The sequence below is a fragment of the Bubalus bubalis genome, chromosome 18 (assembly GCF_019923935.1).
Source record: "Bubalus bubalis isolate 160015118507 breed Murrah chromosome 18, NDDB_SH_1, whole genome shotgun sequence".
Classification (NCBI taxonomy): Eukaryota; Metazoa; Chordata; class Mammalia; order Artiodactyla; family Bovidae; genus Bubalus; species Bubalus bubalis.
Window position 1 is genome coordinate 59,005,113 of NC_059174.1, and position 20,126 is coordinate 59,025,238.

Genomic DNA, 20,126 nt, shown 5'->3' on the forward strand with positions numbered 1-20,126 from the left:
GGAAAATGCAGAGATATCCCCAAACCAGAATCCAACTTCACAGGGAAGTCATCCTCACCCACAGACAGCAGGTTCCTGTAGGTCTCCACCATCACGTCCCAGTACAAGGCCCTCTGAGCAGGGTCAAGGCATTCCCACTCCTCTGGAGTGAACTTGATGTCCACATCCTCGATGGTCAACTGTGTCTGAAATGAAAGCACATTTCACTAACAGGCGCTCGGGAGGATTCTTATTTTCACATGAAATGAGAAGAGGTTAGAGGGGTAATGATCAATTCAGGTAATTTTCCTGTTGTTTCATAAGACTATGACATCTTCCAATCAACATGAACTTGTCACCTGTATGGACAATACATGCAGAATATACAAATAAATTCAATCAGTGAGTTCTTTATGCAGAGGTGTTACACTATACACACCGAGGGACATTCACTATCTAGATGAGTTACAAGACTGGTGTCTTCAGAGACGACAAAGTCCACAGCGGCTTTAAAGAACACACATTGTTTTGATTATGACATCATCACACTGATGACAGGTGTCTCAACACTTCCTACACATGAAGCATTACTCTAAGACTTTACACAGATGAACTTATCGTCAACATAACAGCACATTAGAGGAAGATCTGTGTCCCTCTGACTGGAGAGAAAACTCTGTCATTCTAAGAATTCATGCACATCAAACAGTTAAGAAATGAGGCAACAGCACCTGAGGTCAGGTGGTTGGGACTGACAACTTAAGTACCAGAGCAGCAAAGTGCATGACAGAGTTTCCTGAGAATACCTGAAACAAATACAAGAAAGCTGAAGTGCAATGGAGGTGTAGAATCCCAGATCTTTTGTCAGCCACGGAAAGACAGACATGATAGATGGACAGAAAAATATTCACAAATTAATTTACTATCTACCTCCTTCTGAATGCACAGGGAACACTATAATATGCAGTATCATATGTAGGTATCTGGGTTGCCCTGAGGCTCAGTGGTAAAGAATCCACCTGCAATGCAGGGGACATGGTGTTGATATCTACAGTGGGAAGATCCCCCTGGAGGAGGGCATGGCAACCCACTCCCATATTCTTGCCTGGAGAATTCCAGGGACAGAGGAGCCTGAAGGGTTATGGCCCATTGGGTCACAAAGAGTCGGACACGACTATAGGACAAATGGTCACTGTACAGGGTCACCTGCTCTTCCCACCAACCACACAATGTCAATACTCTTACTACTGTTTCCATCATTCACGTGATGAGGTAGAAAAAACTTAAAGGAATGGAAAACACTTAAGATATAATTTCAACTGCTACAAAGCATAAAACATGTTTATGAGATGATGTTCTGTAATAAAGCCATGGAATTACAGATCCATGCACTCACACATGCAAATGTAAACACACAACTGGTTGAAACAAGGAAGACCTGTCTATTTTTTCTTTCAATCCAAATTTACTGAGTGTCAACGTGGGCCCCAAACTGGGAATACAGCAGTGAACATAATGGAGCTTGCAGTCTAGCAGCCAGCCACCCAATTACATCCATAGTTTTAAAGTTACTATTGCAACATGTGCTCTGAAACAGGCCTGGTGCTAAGAGAAGATTTATCGGAAAGTCTTGACGTACATCAAGAAATCACACAAGGTCTCCATGAGGAGGAAACACTTAGAATTGGCAAGGTGGGAAATGGAAGAGTATTGCAAGCAGAACAGCCTGAGTGCCAGCTCTGAGGCACGAAGATATTTAGTGAACAGAAAGTCAGCCAGTCTATCTGGGACACAGGGAACAAAGAGGGGTGATGCCAGATAGAGGCTGCTTTCTACAAGGTCTTTGGATTTAGGACTTTATTCCAAAAGTAACTGGAAGTCACTGAAGAATCTGCAGGAGGTAAACCAGAGGTTTAGATTTGTTTTTCAGCGCTCACTCTGCTGTGTGTGGAGGTTGCTGCTCCTTAGTCACTTAGTCGTGTCAGATCTTTGCGACCTCATGGTAGCCCGCCATGCTCCTCTGTTCATGGGATTTTCAGGCAAGAATACTAGAGTGGGTGGCCATTTCCTACTCTAAGGTGAGGCCTTTTGACACATTCTGGGATGATACTCTCATTTTCTTTTATTCATCTGTATTTCCGCATCTTTGGGACATTAAAAATGCATCAATTTGTACTTCAGTAATTTATCTTCATTCTATGTCTTTTTTAAGTTATTTACTTGGGTTTTGCTGAGTCTTTGTTGCTGTGAGCAGGCTTTCTGTATCTGCAGCTGCAGTGTACGGGCTTCTCATCACAGTGGCTTCTCTTGTTTTGGAGCACAGACTCTGGAGTGTGTGGGTTTCAGTAGTTATGGCTCCCGGGCTCCAGAGCTCACGCTCAGTAGCTGTGGCACCTGGGCGTCGTTGCTCTGAGGCATCTTCCTGGACTTGGGATGGGACCCGTGCACCATACATTGGCAGGTACATTCTTATCCACTGTATTACCAGGGAAGTCCTCAACATTATCTTCAGTTCAGTTCAGTTCAGTCACTCAGTATACTAGTTTAAAAAAATGAAAATACAAGCAGAAAGTAACATACAGAACATGCATTCTAATCTGTATATAATAGCTGTATTTAAAAATATGAGGGCTTTCCTGGAGGCTCAGTGGTAAAGAAACCACCGGGCAGTGCAAGAGACACAGGTTTGATCCCTGGTAGGTAAGATTTCACATGCAAAGGGGCATCTAAGCCTGTGAGCCTCAATTTCTGAGCCAGAGCTCTAGAGCCCAGCAGGTGAAACTACTGAAGCCAGCATGCTCTAGAGCCTGGGCTGCAAGAAAAGAGAAGCCACTGTAATGAGGAGCCCACACACCACAACTAGAGAGTGGCCATCACTCGCCAGAACTAGATAAAGCCAGTGAAGCAATGAAGAGCCAGTACAGCAGAAAAGTATATTTAAATATAGTAATATTATCTTATTCTTAATGTTAGGTATGTAGTTATTAACAAAATCCAAAGTTTATCTTTTCATTCCATGACCAAATATTGCATCAAGGTTAGCAAAGCTGGGGGAATTCCTTATCGGACCAGGGTTTAAGATCTTGCACTTACACCACAGGGTTTGAGGTTCAAGTCCTCCTCAAGGAACTAAGACCCTGCAAGCTGCATCGTGTGGTCAAAAAGGAAGAATAAATAATTAGCAAACTATATTTCATAGTTTAAATTAGATGCTGTAATGAAACACTCTCTAGCCCTGAGGTCTCTTTCTGAACTTTTCATTTCACTCCCAAACATTTAAGATTTTCAAGAAGATCCTCACTTAGTTTTAAATGTACTATAAAAAGTAGGCCTGATTTTCCCTCATTGGACTCTTTTTCAGATTTTGGCATGTATTAAGCATTTTAATACCTCACATCTATATGCAGCTTCTTTAGCCTGGTTGACAGAGAGCAGACAACACATCCAGATGGGCCCTAAGCAATCCCTGCTGCCCAACAGCACTGAGACACCCTGTCTCCAACCGGTGGGTAAGAAGCCAAGCCGTTCGGTGCACAGAGGAGCCTCCTCACAAGGGCCAGGTCACCGGGTCATGGGGAGATGGGATCTAAGTGAAGACGACAGACCCTGATGGAAGGCCCCAGGTGAGTGTGAATGTACAGGAGTCAGACAAGGCACGGCAGAATCAGACAAGATTAGCGAGTCCAAAAATGGGTATTTCAGGCAGGACAGATTGAGAATCCACTGAGAATATGACCTAACCTGAGAAAGAGCCATTCCTGACACTTTTTCTTTCACTTTCCTCCTCTTCTGGGCTTATTCCTCAGGTAACAGGAGTCTTCAAAGGAGTGTCAAGAAGGTGGAAAACATGGTATTTAATGCTTAGAGCGAACACATCCCCTTCTTGAGCCCCAACCACACATACAGGGAAGCCCTCACCGTGTGGAACGGACAGACCTCTATGGCCACAGTCTCAGGAGGGACTCAGGACAGTCAACTCCCGCACAGAGTCCAACACGGGACTTTTCCACACTTTCCCTCGGATCACACTCCCCTCCTGGTGAGGCCTCATGTACACAGCAGGAGGGAGCACCTCCGTTCACCCAATGCCCTTCAGGGTTCACCCGATGCCCTTCAGATCATGCAGCAGGCCCTGGTCCAGCCCCACTCAGAGCAGAGTGCCCTCCCCTCTCCCAGGGCTTGATCTGTCTCAGAAGTGGAGACTAAGAGCCCTGGTGCTCAATGCAGTGTCCAGATCAGAATCATCTGCGGCCTCTGCACATTCCTGGGGCGAGGCCCCATACGAGAACCTGAGGAGCGTGTTGGGGGAGGGGTACAATACATGCCCGGGCAAAATGCCTCATGATCTCATGTGAAGCCTGGTTTGAACACCACTCAAGGGGTCAAGTCCAGCCTACCTCCCACTTTCTTCTTTTCCAGCCTGACTGACATAGAACGGACTAACAAGAAGGGATGTGTATACATACCATGCACGATGTGACCATGTGACACACCATCTACACTGTGAAATATTTATCACAATCTATGAACCAACACATCCATCACCTCCAAATCCCCATGTTCCGTGTGTGGTGACAACACTCATGACTACTCTCCTGACACATTCCCAGCAGGCAGTAACAGAACAGGATTAACCACGGTCAGCGTGCTGCACGCACCTCCCCAGGACACACTCATTTCACAACTCAAAGTCTCTACCTTTTGACCAACATCGCCCCATCTTCCCCACCTCCCAGCCCCAGATGACCACCATCCCACTGTCTGCTACTAGTGGTTTCAGATTTTTACATTCCACATATAAGCGAGCACATACAATCAGTCTTTTCCTACCTGCCTTAATTCACTTACCATAATATTCTCTACATTCATCCAAGTGGTCCCAAGTGACAAAAATCGCCATTTTTATGGGTGCACGTCATTATATATGTGTTTGTGTTTCTCTGAGTGTATGCTACCAACCAGGACTTCTCTGGTAGCTCAAGCGGTAAAGAATCCACTGTCAATGTTGGAGAGCCGGGTTTGATCCCTCGGTTGGGAAGACGCCCTGGAGAAGAGAATGGCACCTCACTCCAGTATTCCTGCCTGGAGAATTCCATGGAGAGGAGCCTCACAGGCTACAGGCCATGGGGTTGCAAAAGTCAGACACGAGTGACACCAGCCAGTCCCCAAACTGTTATCTCCAAACTCTAATAATAAAAGACAAAGTTTTTTGAGATATCACATTGAGATATGTACATCAGATACGTAGGCTGATGCACATATCTCAATGTGACTTCAACATCTTCCACAGAAACACTCCAAGTTTTGTGGTTTTTTTTAACTTCCAAATTGCATCTGAAACTTTCTTCATGAGCAACTCAAAATAACAGAAATACCAAAGGTAACCCACAAAGTGTCTCTGGGGTTTTACTGACAGTTATTCTATGGGTTGCATACTTAATTCTCGCCTTCCCTAAAGACCACAAAAAATCCACTGTGTGGAGGGGGTGCTGTGGGGCACCTCCTGGATCACATCCCCCTTCTCTGGGACCACTGTGCCCATCCTCCTGCACCCAGACCTCCCTGTGGGCTCAGCTCAAGCCTTGCTTCTAACACACTGCAGGATAACATTCTTCTTCCCAATCCCACATGCCGAGGTCCAGCCCCGGCTGATTCAGGGTATTCAAAGCAGGGACGGTGTCGGCGAGGATCAGGATACAATAGCTTCAATTAGATATTAATTAAAGATATAAAGAGTAATAGAATAAGGATAGCTCAGTAGGAAAATTCAGTGGAGAAAAGAGGCTGAGTATCTTGGTTTACGCGGGAGACCAATAAAACTTCAAGACAAGAAGTTTGCACCACTTACGGAGGCCGCAGGTGTCCTTCCGTTCTCCCAAAGGAGAGGAGACACTGAGGCCTCCCCGGTCGGATCTTAGAAGCCCAGGCATAATTAGTAAGCATGGCAGGTTCCGCGCTCCAGATGGAGACTCAGCCAGAGTGAGAGAGAGAGAGACATGGGGAGACCAGTATTTCGAGAAACTGATCCCAATTCTTTATTTTCCATGGTCTACTTTTATACACTGAGATGTTATGCAAAAGTCACGCGGGGTCAACAGTCCTGACTTTTATCAAAGTCAGGTGCTTCATACAAATGTATACAGAGGTCTTAGGGGTGTTACATCATCTTCTGGCCAGGGGGCCTGCTGACAATTTATGACCCTCTCCTTGTGACAGCGGTCAGTCAACCAGGACACTTATTTCTCCAGGGGTGATTATTCTTAAAACAGACGCCACCCAAATAAAGTTACACTCCTATAGGGTGAGGTTGTGGTGGGTTTTAGTTAAGTAAAGAATTTACTTAGCCTAAGGTCTAATGTGATTAATATCAAATTTTAATACTTATTTCTTCTATATATTCATTAATGTGTGTAAGGGCAGGAGATATGGAGACTTAGCAACAAACATTGGCACAACAAATGAAAAACCCTTCACCAATACAATTTCTAATCAGCCCACTATACTTATGCTAATAGTTTTCTAACTTTTCTAAGGAACCTGTTTTTAGAAGGTTTAAAGCATCTCGTGCCTCTCACGGTTGGGAGGCTGTGGGCAATCACATGTGGCCGGACAAGCCTGTCAGGCAGGATAGAGAACCTTCAGAGGAGTTTGTAGGTTAAAACACCCTTGTCACACCCAGGAGTTTTTATTAACTGGAGCTCTAGGTTAACTCCTTCTCCGAAAGAGGTGGTGGGGGACAGCCCCCCGTAAAGTCAGAGGTGTAGGTGAGAGCACAAAGTAGTAAAGCAGGCAGGCTCTGGTTATGAGGGTAGATGCTTGAGGATTTCCAGGGGGACTCCTGAGGATCGATCCCGCCTTTGTGTATGTCGAGCCTCCTTCCTCATGACCTTTGCCATGAGCCAAGTGCCTCACTCTGGCCCCCAACACCCACAGCCTTCCTTCCTCGACAGGTGTGATCACAAGATTCCCAATTAAACCCAATCATGCAAACCTCAGTCACAGCATCTGTGTCCCAGGAAAACTGAGCTAAGACACTGGCACACCCACCATTCCACGCAGCCCACAATTAGCCATGAGCCCAAGTCCAGGACCTCCAGCCAGAACTGGGACCGCCTTTGTCAACAGGTCCACACGCCCCGTGATCCCACAACTATGCTCTCTCTCTCACACACACACACACACCATTCATTGGGTTCATTAAAAGGCACACTCCTGCTCCCACAACCCTCCTGGAAACCCCAACACGCTCCCCCTCACTTTCTCCTATTTTTCTACGCCTTCTCCGTGCACAGCTGAACAAGAGCAGAGACCTCTAGGCGTGGGCGTTGCAAAAGAAATGTGCCCTAGCTGCAAATCCAAGGACACTGGACACTCAGTATGGAGACCAAGAAGCTGGTCCTCTTGGGAAAACCACTCAGTAACAAGGACGTTATGTGTTGAGGGATGGTTGGACTGCGTTCAGTAAATAAGTCACAAAGAGAGAGAGACCCCAATCTCACTGGCTCCTGTTCTCCCTGCTCATAGCTAACTGGAAGATAAGTCAGCTCATTAACGGGGGAAGGGTGGTTTGGGGATAGGGAGGTGTCCTCTCCTACATACTCCCTTAAGATACTGACCAGTCTAATCACAAGAAACTAAGCATCTGCTGCTGAGCAGATGAACTGAAGGCAAAGCTGCTGTCCAAGATGGCAACTGGTCCCTGCATGGACAGAGCTTAGAAGGCCTGGGGGCTGCAGTGAGCAGTGACACTGCAGACTAAAACATGGGGACACCTCAAGACACTGGATCTGCCAGGCCTTTTAGGACTCCAACATCCTTTTGCTTTTGAGTAATTAAGTCTCCACATAGGGTAAGGATCAATCAGAGTTGACATGTCCAGAACAAATATGGGAGCCATCATCACCAAGCCTATAACCTCTATCATCCCTGAGGATTCTTCAGCCCAGCCCACAGTCCCAGTCCTCACCCCCAGAGTGAGATGCTGCAAGCATCCTGGGAGGAAGAGGAATACGGTGAACACTTCAACGAAGGGAAAAGAGGAAAGACTCCAAATAATTAAAGGAGAAGGGCATATCTGACGAGGGTAATTAATACAGAAGCAGTAAACCTGGTTAACATGACAGAGAATATCAGAAGGAGATGGGGAGACCTCTCTGGCCCAGACCTGAAGGAACAGAAAAAGCTAGGGCAACAGTGATATAATGACCAAAGGTAGGAGTAGAAACTAAGATCCGAGACAAGAAGGTTTTGGTGTTTATGAACAAGGACTAAGTGAATGTGACCAGGACAGACTGACCATGAGAACGGGGTCAGCTCCCAGGATGAGGCTGGAGACCCTGGCAAGAAGTGGGAGGCCTCCCTACAGACTGAGCTTTATTCACAGAAGATGGCTCATGATTTCCTCTCAGGGTCTGAGCTTATGTTCCCGCCTCCATCCTACTGTTGTCTTTTCCTTTTGGAAGACTGGGACCTATTTCAAATTCTAATAACACGTAGGCTCTCCCTACAAAAGCAGAACTGCCACACACACAGTCACACACACAATTTGGCCAATCATTTCAGGGGTCAGTGTTGCTCAGCTTCTGGACCTGAGAAAGCATCATCAGACCAAATCATAGCTCACTAGTTACTAGATCACATAAAAGAGAGGAAAATGGAGTATCAGACTAACTGCTTAAATTAGGTTGTGACTCTTAATATAAAAGATCACTGACACCCTTACCAAACATTCATCAAAGTGGTCTATAACTATTTATTAGATACCAAAAAATGTTTTCAAGATATAACATAAACAAGAAACAGCATATGGGCCTCTAATAAATGTGAAACAAACCTAAAGTGAATCAGCTTATTAAAATTTTTTTCATTGAAGAATTCTGGTATAAAAGTAAAAAAAAAAAAAATTCAGAATATAGAGTATTTAGAAAAGAATGACATGAATTAATTACAGGAGTTCACCAAATCTTATTTCACAAGTGAATAATTGTTTACAAGAAGGTAGGTATTCAATGAACTAATCTTTATCCCAAGATACAGAATAATGAAATATAAAGGAGAAAGCAAAAAGTAAAACCATCACAAACAATATTTTTAATGTGCCTGGAAAAGGCATCATGTAGTAAGAGAGTCAGTTCTTGCCCCACTTCTCCTCTCCATAACCTCTACTCTGCACCAGGAAAAGGGAAGGGGGTGACTCACCTCTGAGAGAATCAAGTCACTGCCGCAGCCCCCACCTCTATAGCCTCTGCACATGGATGTTATCTTTTAATACAGAAGCACAAGCCTTACAGATAGAAGTTTTGCAATTCTCATTTTCATCTGTATAATTTAAAAGAGAAAGTTTTAAACTTAGTAGATTCTAAAGCCAAAAATCAATGTATCACGACTTAAAAATCCTGATCAAATCGATTCAGCACTCATCTAGATCTAGTCCCCTCCCCCACCTGCACACTAGTTGTTTCCACTTCATTTAGTTTATGTTTCCCTACTTTTTTCCCCGTCTCCCTTTCTCTTCCCCTCTGCGCTCCTGCTGTGCCTGTCCTCCTCTCTACTTCTTCCCTGACTCCCATCCGGCCTCTCTGCCATCTGTTCCCTGTAAAATGCTTCTAATCCAACTTCCTTGATGATCCTAAACCTCCATGAATTTCTGCCTCCCTTCCTCCCCTCTCTGGCACCCCCAAGTGGCTATGCTTCCTCTCAGCTTCCTTTCTCAGCTCCTCCAATCACTAGGAGTCCCTTTTCTCTCCCAGCAGGATATTGCTCTGTAGGTCAAGATCCCAACTCTAGTATCCCCTTTGCGGGCTCTCTGTGTGAACTGCCTCTCCACTGTTGCCCTCTTTGGGACCCGTGATTTACAGCCCCTCTCCCTTGAAGGCTATAGAAGGGGGCCGAAGAGGATGAGATAGTTAGATAACATCCCTGGACTCAACAGACATGAATCTGAGCAAACTCTGGGAAATAGGGGGGTCGTAAAGCCTCGGAATGAACACCACTACCTCCCTATCCTGCTCACCTTTAATTCTCAGGAAATTCTGCTTTTCTCTAAACTTTTTCCCTAACCGCTACCTTCAAGGCCGATTTTTTTTTCAGGCTATTGTCCCTTCACAAGTTCCTCACAATCTTGTTCATTGCCATCGCTTCTCCCTCATGCTTATCTCAATTAAATATTTCTCTAGGAGTCGCTGTTTCTGCCCCCCCCCCCCCCCCCCCGGCCTCCTATTTGCAGTGATGGCGACTGAATAAGAAGCCCAGTTCCCGCAAGAGCCAAAGTGCAATGGGTGGAATCTGTAATGGAAGAACCTCGGGTGTCACGTGGCTAGCGCAGGTCACCTCCAAGACACGGGTCAGGGCAACGTCACTATGAAGGCAAGGCCTGTAGGGCGGAAGGACCCGCCTGAGGAGGCTTGAGTTGAGGACTGGGAGGGAAGGGGTCTCAGCAGTGGGGCGGGCTCTCCAGAATCCCAGGACCGGGGAGCGAGGTGGTCAGCGCGGCTAGGGGCCGAGAGGACGAGGATGGGGGCCGCGGAGTTAATAAACCCACCTCGCCGAAGAGAATTGTATATGGTGTAGGAAGGGCAGAGGGGTCAGTGAGGTCAGTAAATGGTTTGAAGCAGGAAAGAGCAGCGTCGCTGTGGACTAAAAGCTGGAAGCGGCTTCAGAGCGACTTTAAAGCAAAATGGAGGCGCCCCTTTGCCGCTCACCAAGACGTCTGAACTTGCTGGGGTTGAGGGGACGAGCGCAGGGATTTAGAGTCACTAGCGAACCTGAGGCTCGTGGTACCGAGGAAATGAGGCAGCAGGCCGCAGGTTTGATTAGAAAGAGAAAAACTCACGCTGAGCTGAGACCTCCACTCGCCCGGCTCCGCTTCCTGGTTTGTGGGACGCTGCGCGCACGCGCAGTGAAAGGGCGGAGCGGCCTTGGGGCGGGGACTCAGCGGAGCCTAGCCGCCGGGGGGCGGAGTGTTGAGCGAAGCCGAACCCGCGTGGGGACAGCGGAAGTGTTAGGAGGACTTCGGGGCGTAGGGGGCCGGGACTCCGGGCGCAGTGGGCGGGGTGGGCGGCGGGGAGAAACAATTCATTACTGTAATCACCTCTGTGTGAATCACAATAAACTGGAAAATTCTGAAAGAGATGGAAATACCAGACCACCAGACCTGCCTCTTGAGAAATCTGTATGCAGGTCAGGAAGCAACAGTTAGAACTGGACATGGAACAACAGACTGGTTCCAAATAGGAAAAGGAGCACGTCAAGGCTGTATATTATCACCCTGCTTATTTAACTTATATGCAGAGTACATCATGAGAAATGCTGGACTGGAAGAAACAAGCTGGAATCAAGACTGCGGGGAGAAATACCAATAACCTCAGATATGCAGATAACACTACCTTATGGCAAAAACTGAAGAGGAACTAAAAGCCTCTTGATGAAAGTGAAAGTGGAGAGTGAAAAAGTTGACTTAAAGCTCAACATTCAGAAAACGAAGATCATGGCATCTGGTCCCATCACTTCGTGGGAAATAGTTGAGGAAACAGAAACAGTGTCAGACTTTATTTTTGGGGGCTCCAAAATCACTGCAGATGGTGACTGCAGCCATGAAATTAAAAGACACTTACTCCTTGGAAGGAAAGTTATGACCAACCTAGGTAGCATATTCAAAAGCAGGGACACTACTTTGCCAACAAAGGTCCGTCTAGTCAAGGCTATGGTTTTTCCTGTGGTCATGTATGGATGTGAGAGTTGGACTGTGAAGAAGGCTGAGCGCCGAAGAATTGATGCTTTTGAACTGTGGTGTTGGAGAAGCCTCTTGAGAGTCCCTTGGACTGCAAGGAGATCCAACCAGTCCATTCTGAAGATCAGCCCTGGGATTTCTTTGGAAGGAATGATGCTAAAGCTGAAACTCCAGTACTTTGGCCACCTCATGCGACGAGTTGACTCATTGGAAAAGACTCTGATGCTGGGAGGGATTGGGGGGCAGGAGGAGAAGGGGACGACAGAGGATGAGATGGCTGGATGGCATGACTGACTCGATGGACGTGAGTCTGAGTGAACTCCGGGAGTTGGTGATGGACAGGGAGGCCTGGCGTGCTGCGATTCATGGGGTTGCAAAGAGTCCGACACGACTGAGCGACTTCCCTTTCACTTTTCACTTTCACGCATTGGAGAAGGAAATGGCAACCCACTCCAGTGTTCTTGCCTGGAGAATCCCAGGGACGGGGGAGCTTGGTGGGCTTCTGTCTATGGGGTCGCACAGAGTCGGACACGATGGTAGTGACTTAGTAGCAGCAGCTCCTTGCAAGCAAAGTTATGATAAAACCAGACATTGTATTAAAAAGAAAAGACATATATAATTCCAGAATCCCTAAAGAGCGAGACGCAATTTTGAAAGCTATAATAGTCACTGCATTTCTAATTATAAAGTGTTTGGTGAACCACGAGTTTGAAGCAGTACCTGAAGGCCTTGCCACATTCTGCACACTAGCAAGGTTCTCACTAGAATCTGATGGTTGGTAAGGTGTGACCCTGAGGTAAAGGTTCTACACACTCATGTCACTTGTAAGCTTTCTCTCCAAGATGAGTTCTTTAATGAATCCTGACTTCAGACTGTTGTCTAAAACCCCTGATGCACTCATTTCATTGATATAGCTTCTACCTAGAGAATATTCTCAAGAAGCCAAATGTGTAAACACCTGAAAAGCCTGGCCACATTGATTGCATTTGGATGGTCTCTCCAGTATGGAATCACCTGATATCTTTTCAGGCCTGAATGCCAACTGAAGGATTTGCCACCCTCGTACACTTGTAAGGTCTCTCTATATTATGAATAATCTGATGATGGGAATGATCAGCCTGTTACTGAAGCTGTGACCACATACATTAAATTTATGATTCCCTCCACTCTAGACTGGAGGGATTGACTGCGCTCTAAATGTATGGCTTCTCACCAGTATGAATTTTGTAAAAACCAAATGGCTTCCGAAACACATAACACATGCACTACATGGGTAAGATTTCAATTCTAATTAATTATCTGATGGTTAGTTACATCTGAACACAGAATCAAAGCTTTGCCACACCTAGCACATTTCATGTGGTTTTCCTCCAGTTTGACTTTTCTGAGAGTCAAAAAGTGGATATACTTTACTGCATTTACTATACTTGTAAGTTTTCATTGCCATATGGATTCTCAGATGATCGGCAAAGTCATTCCTTGTGACCAAAGGGTTTGTCACATAAATTACATTTATGTGGTTTCTCCCCTCTAGGAACCGCCTAACGGTCAGTTAAGGCTGCGCAAGCACTAGAAGCTCTGCCAAATTTGAATGCTTTCTATACAGTATGAATTCTCTGATGAATTATAAGGCCTGAATTCAGATTAAAGGCTTTGCCATACTCATTACATTTGCACTAAATGTGTCTCACAATTGTTTCATTCTTAACATTTTTCTCCACTATCAATTATCCGTGATTTCTAACATGGTCATTTTAAATATAGCACTGGCCACATACATCACATCTCTACGCTTTCTCTCCTACATGAACTGCATGGCAGTGAGTTAAAGCTGACTGTTCACTAATATGTTTGGCACAATTGTTACCTTTCTAAGGTTTCTCCCCAGTATGAATTCTACAATGAACTTCAAGGTTTGCATTTAGATTAAAGGACTTGCTGCTGAGATCTCATTTATATGCTTTCTCTCCAGTATGACTTCCTCAATAAACTACAAGTTTTCCAATATGACTAAAACCCTTGCAACAGATATCACATTTACATGGTTTCTCTCCGGTAAGAATTCTCTGATGAACTGCAAAGTAAGAGCGGGAACTGAAGACTCCTCCACCAAATTACATTTCTATGCTTTCTCTCCTATAGGAACTACCTGATGGCAAGTTAAGGATGACTGTGCAATAAAACGTTTGTCACAATTGTTACATTTGTCAGGTTTCTCTCCAGTATGAATTCTTCCATGAACCGCACAGCTTGAAGTTTGCCTGAAGTCCTTTCCACACACACATTTACAAAGTTTCTCCCTAGTATGATATCTCTGATGAACTGCAAGCTCTGCAGTTTGATTAAAGCCCTTGCCACACAGAACATTGCTATGAGCGGATTTTCTCCAGTTGAGGCTGCAGTGCACAGGCTTCTCACTGCAGTGCCTTCTCTTGTTTTGAAGCACAGGCTCAGTAGTTGAGCCGCATGGGCTTAGTTGCTTTGAGGGATCTTCTTGGACCTGGGGTGGAACCGTGCACCTTACATTGGCAGGCACATTCTTCTCCACTGTACTAGGAGGAGTCCTCAACATTATTTTATACTAGTTCAAAAAAAAAAAAAAAAGTACTGTAAGCATAAAGTAACATACAAAAGACTTTAACTACAATCTCTATAAAATCTATATTTAAAAATAATATGAGGGCTTCCCTGGTAGCAAAGTGGTAAAGGACCCATTGGTCAGTGTAAGAGACATGGCGTTGATTCCTGCTCTGGCACAATTCCATATGCCAAGGGGTAACTAAGCCCATGAGCCTCAATTTCTGAGCCAGGCCCCAGAACCCAGAAGGTGAAACCACTGAAGCCAGCCTCCTCTAGAGCCTATGCTGCAAGAAAAGAGAAGCCCCAACAATGCCCACACACTGCAACTAGAGAGTGGCCATCACACAGAATTGGATAAAAGCCACTGCAAAAATGAAGAGCCAGTACAACAAATAAATATATTTAAAAAACAGTAATATGATTTAATCCCTAATGTTAGGTATCCAGTTATTAACAAAAGCCAAAGCTTATCTTTTTATTCCATGAACAAAATATTGCATTGAAATTAGGAAAGTTGGGGAATTTCCTGGAGGTCAAGTGGTTAAGTACTCATATTTTATTGCAGGGTTTCAGGTTCAATTCCTACTCAGGGAACTAAGACTCCACTAGCTGCATCATGTGGCCAGAAAATAAATTTTTTTAAAAATGTTGATCTCATAGTTTCAATTATATATTATAATGAAACATACCCTAGCCCCGAAGTCTCTTTCTAAGCTTTCCATTCCATCCCCAAATCCTTAAGATTTTCAAGGAGGCTCAATTACTTTTAAATGTACTACACAAAGTCAGGACTGATTTCCCCTTAGTGGCCTCTATCCATATTTTACAACGTACAGTGCATGTTAATACCTGACGTCCACCTGCAGTTTCCTTACCCTGGTTGACAGAGAGCAGACAGCACATCCAGATGGGCCCTAAGCAATCCCTGCTGCCCAACAGCACTGAGACCCTGTCTCCAACCCGTGGGTGAGAAGCCCTGCCCAGGATGGTTCCCAGGGGAACCTCCTCACAAGGTCCAGGTCACTGGGTATGGGGAGACAGGATCTAAGTGAGGACGACAGACCCTGACAGAAGGTGTCTGGTTGAGTGTGCATGTAAAGGTGTGAGACAGGATACTCCAGAGTCAGACAAGATTAGCGAGCCCAAAGATGGGTATTTCAGGAAGGACAGACTGAGAATCCACTGAGAATACAATCTTACTTGAGAAAGAGCCATTCCTAACTGTTTTTTCCTCTTCTTTCTCTTCTGGGCATCCTCAGGCAACAGGAGGCTTCAGAGGGGTATCAAGAAAGTGGAAAACATGCAGTTTAATGCTTAGAGTTAACACAGCCCCTTCCTGTGTCCCAACCACACACACAGGGAGGACCTCACCATGTGGAACAGACAGTTCTCTGTCACACGCTGCCTCAGGAAGGATGCAGGACAGTCAACTCCAGCACAGAGTCCAACACAGGCACTTTTCCACACGTTCCCTGGCATCACACTCTCCTCCTGGTGAAGCCTCATGTACACAGCAGCAGGGGGCACCTCAGCTGACCTGAAACCCTTTTCACTGCCTCTTCTCCAGGCACAGCTGAACAAGAGGGCTAAAGAGCAGAGACTACTGGGCATGGGCATCACAAAAGAAACGCGCCCAAGCTGTAAATCCAAGAACACTGAGCATTCAGAACGGAGACCAAGAACCTGATCCTCTTGGGAAAACCTATCAGCAATGGCAGACTTTATGCAGTTGAGGGATGGTTGGTAAAGAAGTCACAAAAGAGAGGTCCCATCTCACTGGTTCCTCTTCTCTGTGCTCACAGCTCACTGCCAGATACCTCAGGTCATTAAGGGGGTGTGCGCTTGTCCGATGGGGAGATGTCTCCTTCATATGCATTTAACTTCCATACCTTCTGGACACTCTAACCACAGTAAACTCAGCATCCCCTGCTCTGAGTAGATGAACTGCTAGAAGGCAAAGCTGCCGTCCAAGATGGCAAACAGTCCCTGGATGGACAGAGGTTAGAAGACCTGGGGGCTGCAGTGAGCAGACACAGCAGACTAAAACAAGGTGGCACTTCAAGACAATAGATCTATCGGGCTTTTCAGGATTCCTCACATCTTTTTGTTATTGAGTAATTAAGTGAACATGGGGTAAGGATCAATTAGACTTGAAATGTCTAGAACAGATATAGCAACCATCATCACCTACCCCTTGCCCTCTGTCTCCTCTGAGAATTCTTCAGCTGAACCCACATTCCCAGTCCTCACCCCCAGAGTGAGATGCTGCAAGCATCCTGGGAGGAAAAGGAATATGGGGCATCCTTCAGTGAAGGGAAAAGAGGAAAGATTACAAATAATTAAGGAAGAAGGGCATCTCTGATGAATGTGATTAATATAGAAGCAGTAAATCTGGTTAATGTGACAGCAAATATCAGAGGGACATGGGGAGACCTCTCTGACCTAGACCTGAAGGAACAGAAAGAGCAAGAGCCACGGTGATGTAATGATCAAAGGTAGAAGAAAAACTAAGATCCGAGACAGAGAAGGTTTTGGTGTCTATGAACAAGGACTAAGTGAATGTGACCAGGACAGACAGACCATGAGAATAGGGTCAGCTTCCAGGATGAGGCTGGAGACACTGGCAGAGACCTGAGGATGACAAAGGGCTGTAGAGCCACCTGAGGAGTCAGGATGCTGCCCTGAAGACACGGGGAAGCCAGTGGAGGTGGCAGGCATCGCTTCATATTGACCTTTATTCACAGAAGACGGCTCATGATTGTCTCTGACTCTAAGCCTATGTTCCCGCATCCATCCTACTTTTGTCCTTGTTGCATTGTGGAAAACTGATGCACTTCAAATTCTAAGGACAAGTGGCAACTCCCTCCAAGAACTGCCACACACAGTCACACACCCAATTTGGCCATCATTTCAGGGGTCACTGCTGCTCACCTTCTGGACTTGAGGAAACATCATCAGATCAACTCATAGCTCACTAGTCAGCAGACCATATAAAAGAGAAGAAAATGGACCATAATACTGCCTGCTTAAATTAGGTCTTGATTCAATAAAAATTATCACTGACATCCTTACTAAGTGCTCATCAAAATAGTCTATAAATATTTATTAGTTACCAAAAAACATTTCCAAGATATAACGTAAAGAGAAGACAGCAAAAGGGCCTCAAATAAATATCAAACAAACCTAAAGTTAATCAGCTTATTAAAAATTTTTCACTGAATAATTCTGGTGCAAAGTGAAAGAAAAAATTGTTAATATAGCATATTTAGAAAAGAATGCCTCAACCTAATTATAGGAGACCACGAAATCTTGTCAGAAGCAAATAGTTGTTGAAAAGAAAGTAGGTACCAAGTGAACTAATCTTTAACCCAAGCTACAAAAAGAATTAAATGTAAAAAAAGGAGAAAGCAAAAAGGAAAACCATCACTAAGAACATGTTTAAAGTTCCTTGAAAAGGTACCATGTAGTAACAGAGTCTGCCAATTCTTGGACCACTTCTCTCCCACAACCTCTACTCCACACCAGGAAAAGGGAAGCGGGTGACCCACCTCTGAGAGTCAAGTCACTGCCTTAGCTCCCACTTCAACAGGCGCTGCACATGGATGCTATCCTTCGATACAAATAATTACAACACCCAGAAGCCTTACAGACAGTTTAGAAATTCTCATCCTCCTCTGTTTAATTTAAAGGAAGAAGATTTAAATTTATTAGACTGTAAAGCTAAAAATCAATGTATCACGTCCTAATTCTTTATCCAATTGATTCAGCACTCTTCTGGATCTAGTCCCCTCCCCCACCTGCACACTAGTTGTTTCCACTTCATTTGGTTTATCTGTTTCCCTATTTCTTTCTCTGTCTCCTTTCCTCTTTCCCTCTGCTCTCCGGCTGTGCCTGTCCTCCTCTTTACTTCTTCCCTGACTCCCATCCTGCCTCTCTCTGCCATTTGTTCCCCATAAAGATGCTTACTCTCCAACCTCCCTGATAATCCAAAATCTCCCTGTATTTCTGCCTTTCTTCCTCGATCTCTGCCCTCCCTTCCTCTGAACTCTCTGGTACCTCCAAGTGCAATGCTTCATTTCAGCTCAATTTCTTTCTCAGCTCCTCAAATCATTCAGTTCAGTTCAATTGCTCAGTTGCGTTGGACTTTTTGTGACCCCATGGACTGCAGCATGCCAGGCTTCCCTGTCCATCAACTCCCTGGGCTTCTCTGGTGGCTCAGAGGGTAAATCCCCTGCCTGCAATGCAAGAGACCTGGGGTTCAATTCCTGGGTCAGGAAGATCCCCTGGAGAAGGAAATGGCAACCCACTCCAGTACCCTTGCCTGGAAAATCCCATGGACAGAGAAGCCTGGTAGGCTACAGTCCATGGGGTCGCAAAGAGTCGGATACGACTGAGCGACTTCACTTCACCAACTCCCAGAGTTTGCTGAACATGCACCCACTTGGTGATGCCATTCCACCATCGCATCCTCTGTAATCCCCTTCTCCTTCTGCCTTCAGTCTTTCCCAGCATCAGGGTCTTTTCTAAAGAGTCAGCTCTTCGCAACAACTGGCTAAAGTATTGGAGCTTCAGCTTCAGAATCAATTAATTCTTCAAATGAATATTCAGGACTGATTGCCCTTAGGATTGAGTGGTTTTATCTCCATGCAGTCCAAGGGACTCTCAAGAGTCTTCTCCAACACCACAGTTCAAAAGCACCAATTCTTTTGTGCTCAGCTTTCCTTATGATCCAACTCTCACATCCATACATAACTACTGGAAAAACTATAGCTTTGACTATATAAAACTTCATCTGCAAATAAATTAATGTCTCCATGTTTTAATATGCTGTCTAGGTTGCTCATAAGGCAATGACACCCCACGCCAGAACTCTTGCCTGGAAAACCCCATGGATGGAGGAGCCTAGTAGGCTGCAGTCCATGGGGTCGCTAAGAGTCAGACACAACTGAGCGACTTCCCTTTCACTTTTCACTTCCATGCACTGGAGAAGGAAATGAAAACCCACTCCAGTGTTCTTGCCTGGAGAATCCCAGGGTCGGCGGAGCCTGGTGGGCTGCCGTCTATGGGGTCACACAGAGTCGGACACGACTGAAGCGACTTAGCAGCAGGTTGGCCATAGCTTTTCTTTCAAGGAGCAAGTGTCTTTTAATTTCATGGCTGCAGTCACCGTCTGCAGTGATTTTGGAGCCCAGGAACATAAAGTGCATCGCTGATTCCATTCACTAGTAGTCCCCTTTCTTTGCCAGCGGGATATTGTCTGTAGGTCAAGGTTCCAAATCTTGTATCCCCTTTGCGGGGTCTCTGTGTGAACTGTCTCTCCACTGTCGCCCTCTTTGGGACCGCTGATTTACAGCCCTTCTCCCTTGAAGGATATAGAATAGGGCGACAGAGGATTAGATGGTTAGACAGCATCCCTGGACTCAACACCACCTCCCTATGTTGCACACTTTTAACTTACTGGAGACCCTGCTGTTCTCTAAACTTCTCTACTTTACCCACCGTTACCTTCAAGGCTTATGCTCTTTCATGTTGCTATCTCTTCCCAAGTTCCTCACCAATCCTCTTCGTTGCTATCGTTTCTCCATCATGCTTTCTTCAATTTCTAATTCTCTCGGAGTCGCTCTCTCTGCTTCTCCTAACCCTCCTGGCCTCCTATTTGCAGGGAGGGATGGCGACCGAATAAGAAGCCCCCACCCGCAAGATACACATTCCAGCGGGTTGTATTTGGGACACAGAACCATTGGTGTCACGTGGCTGGCCCAGGCCACCTCCCCCCACACGGAGTCCGGGTAACGCTCTAAGAAAGGAATGCCTGAGAGGCAGAATTACCGGCCTGATG

The 20,126-nt window shown here is 45.6% G+C and overlaps 1 protein-coding gene across 15 annotated transcripts in view; it reads right to left on the reverse strand.

The window, feature by feature from the left end:
- The window catches only part of LOC102414331 (zinc finger protein 665-like), a 53,627-nt gene extending 42,740 nt beyond the window's left edge, over positions 1-10,887 (reverse strand). For 5 of the 15 annotated variants that reach the window (XM_045163310.1, XM_045163320.1, XR_006640197.1 and 2 more), the window contains exons 1-4: positions 10,811-10,875; positions 9,178-9,297; positions 4,828-5,023; positions 59-185 (exon numbers count right to left, since the gene is read on the reverse strand). Coding sequence is in view for 4 of the 15 variants with exons in the window: in XM_045163320.1 (XP_045019255.1) it covers positions 59-185; positions 4,828-4,848 (148 nt within the window). In the remaining 11 variants the exon portion in view is untranslated. Of the gene's footprint in view, positions 1-58; positions 186-2,199; positions 3,097-3,720; positions 3,797-4,809; positions 5,024-9,177; positions 9,298-10,742 lie in introns of those variants that run through there. The other 10 variants (XM_045163315.1, XM_044931601.2, XM_045163311.1 and 7 more) reach the window with 8 other exon arrangements.
- Between the last annotated feature and the right edge of the window lie 9,239 nt (positions 10,888-20,126).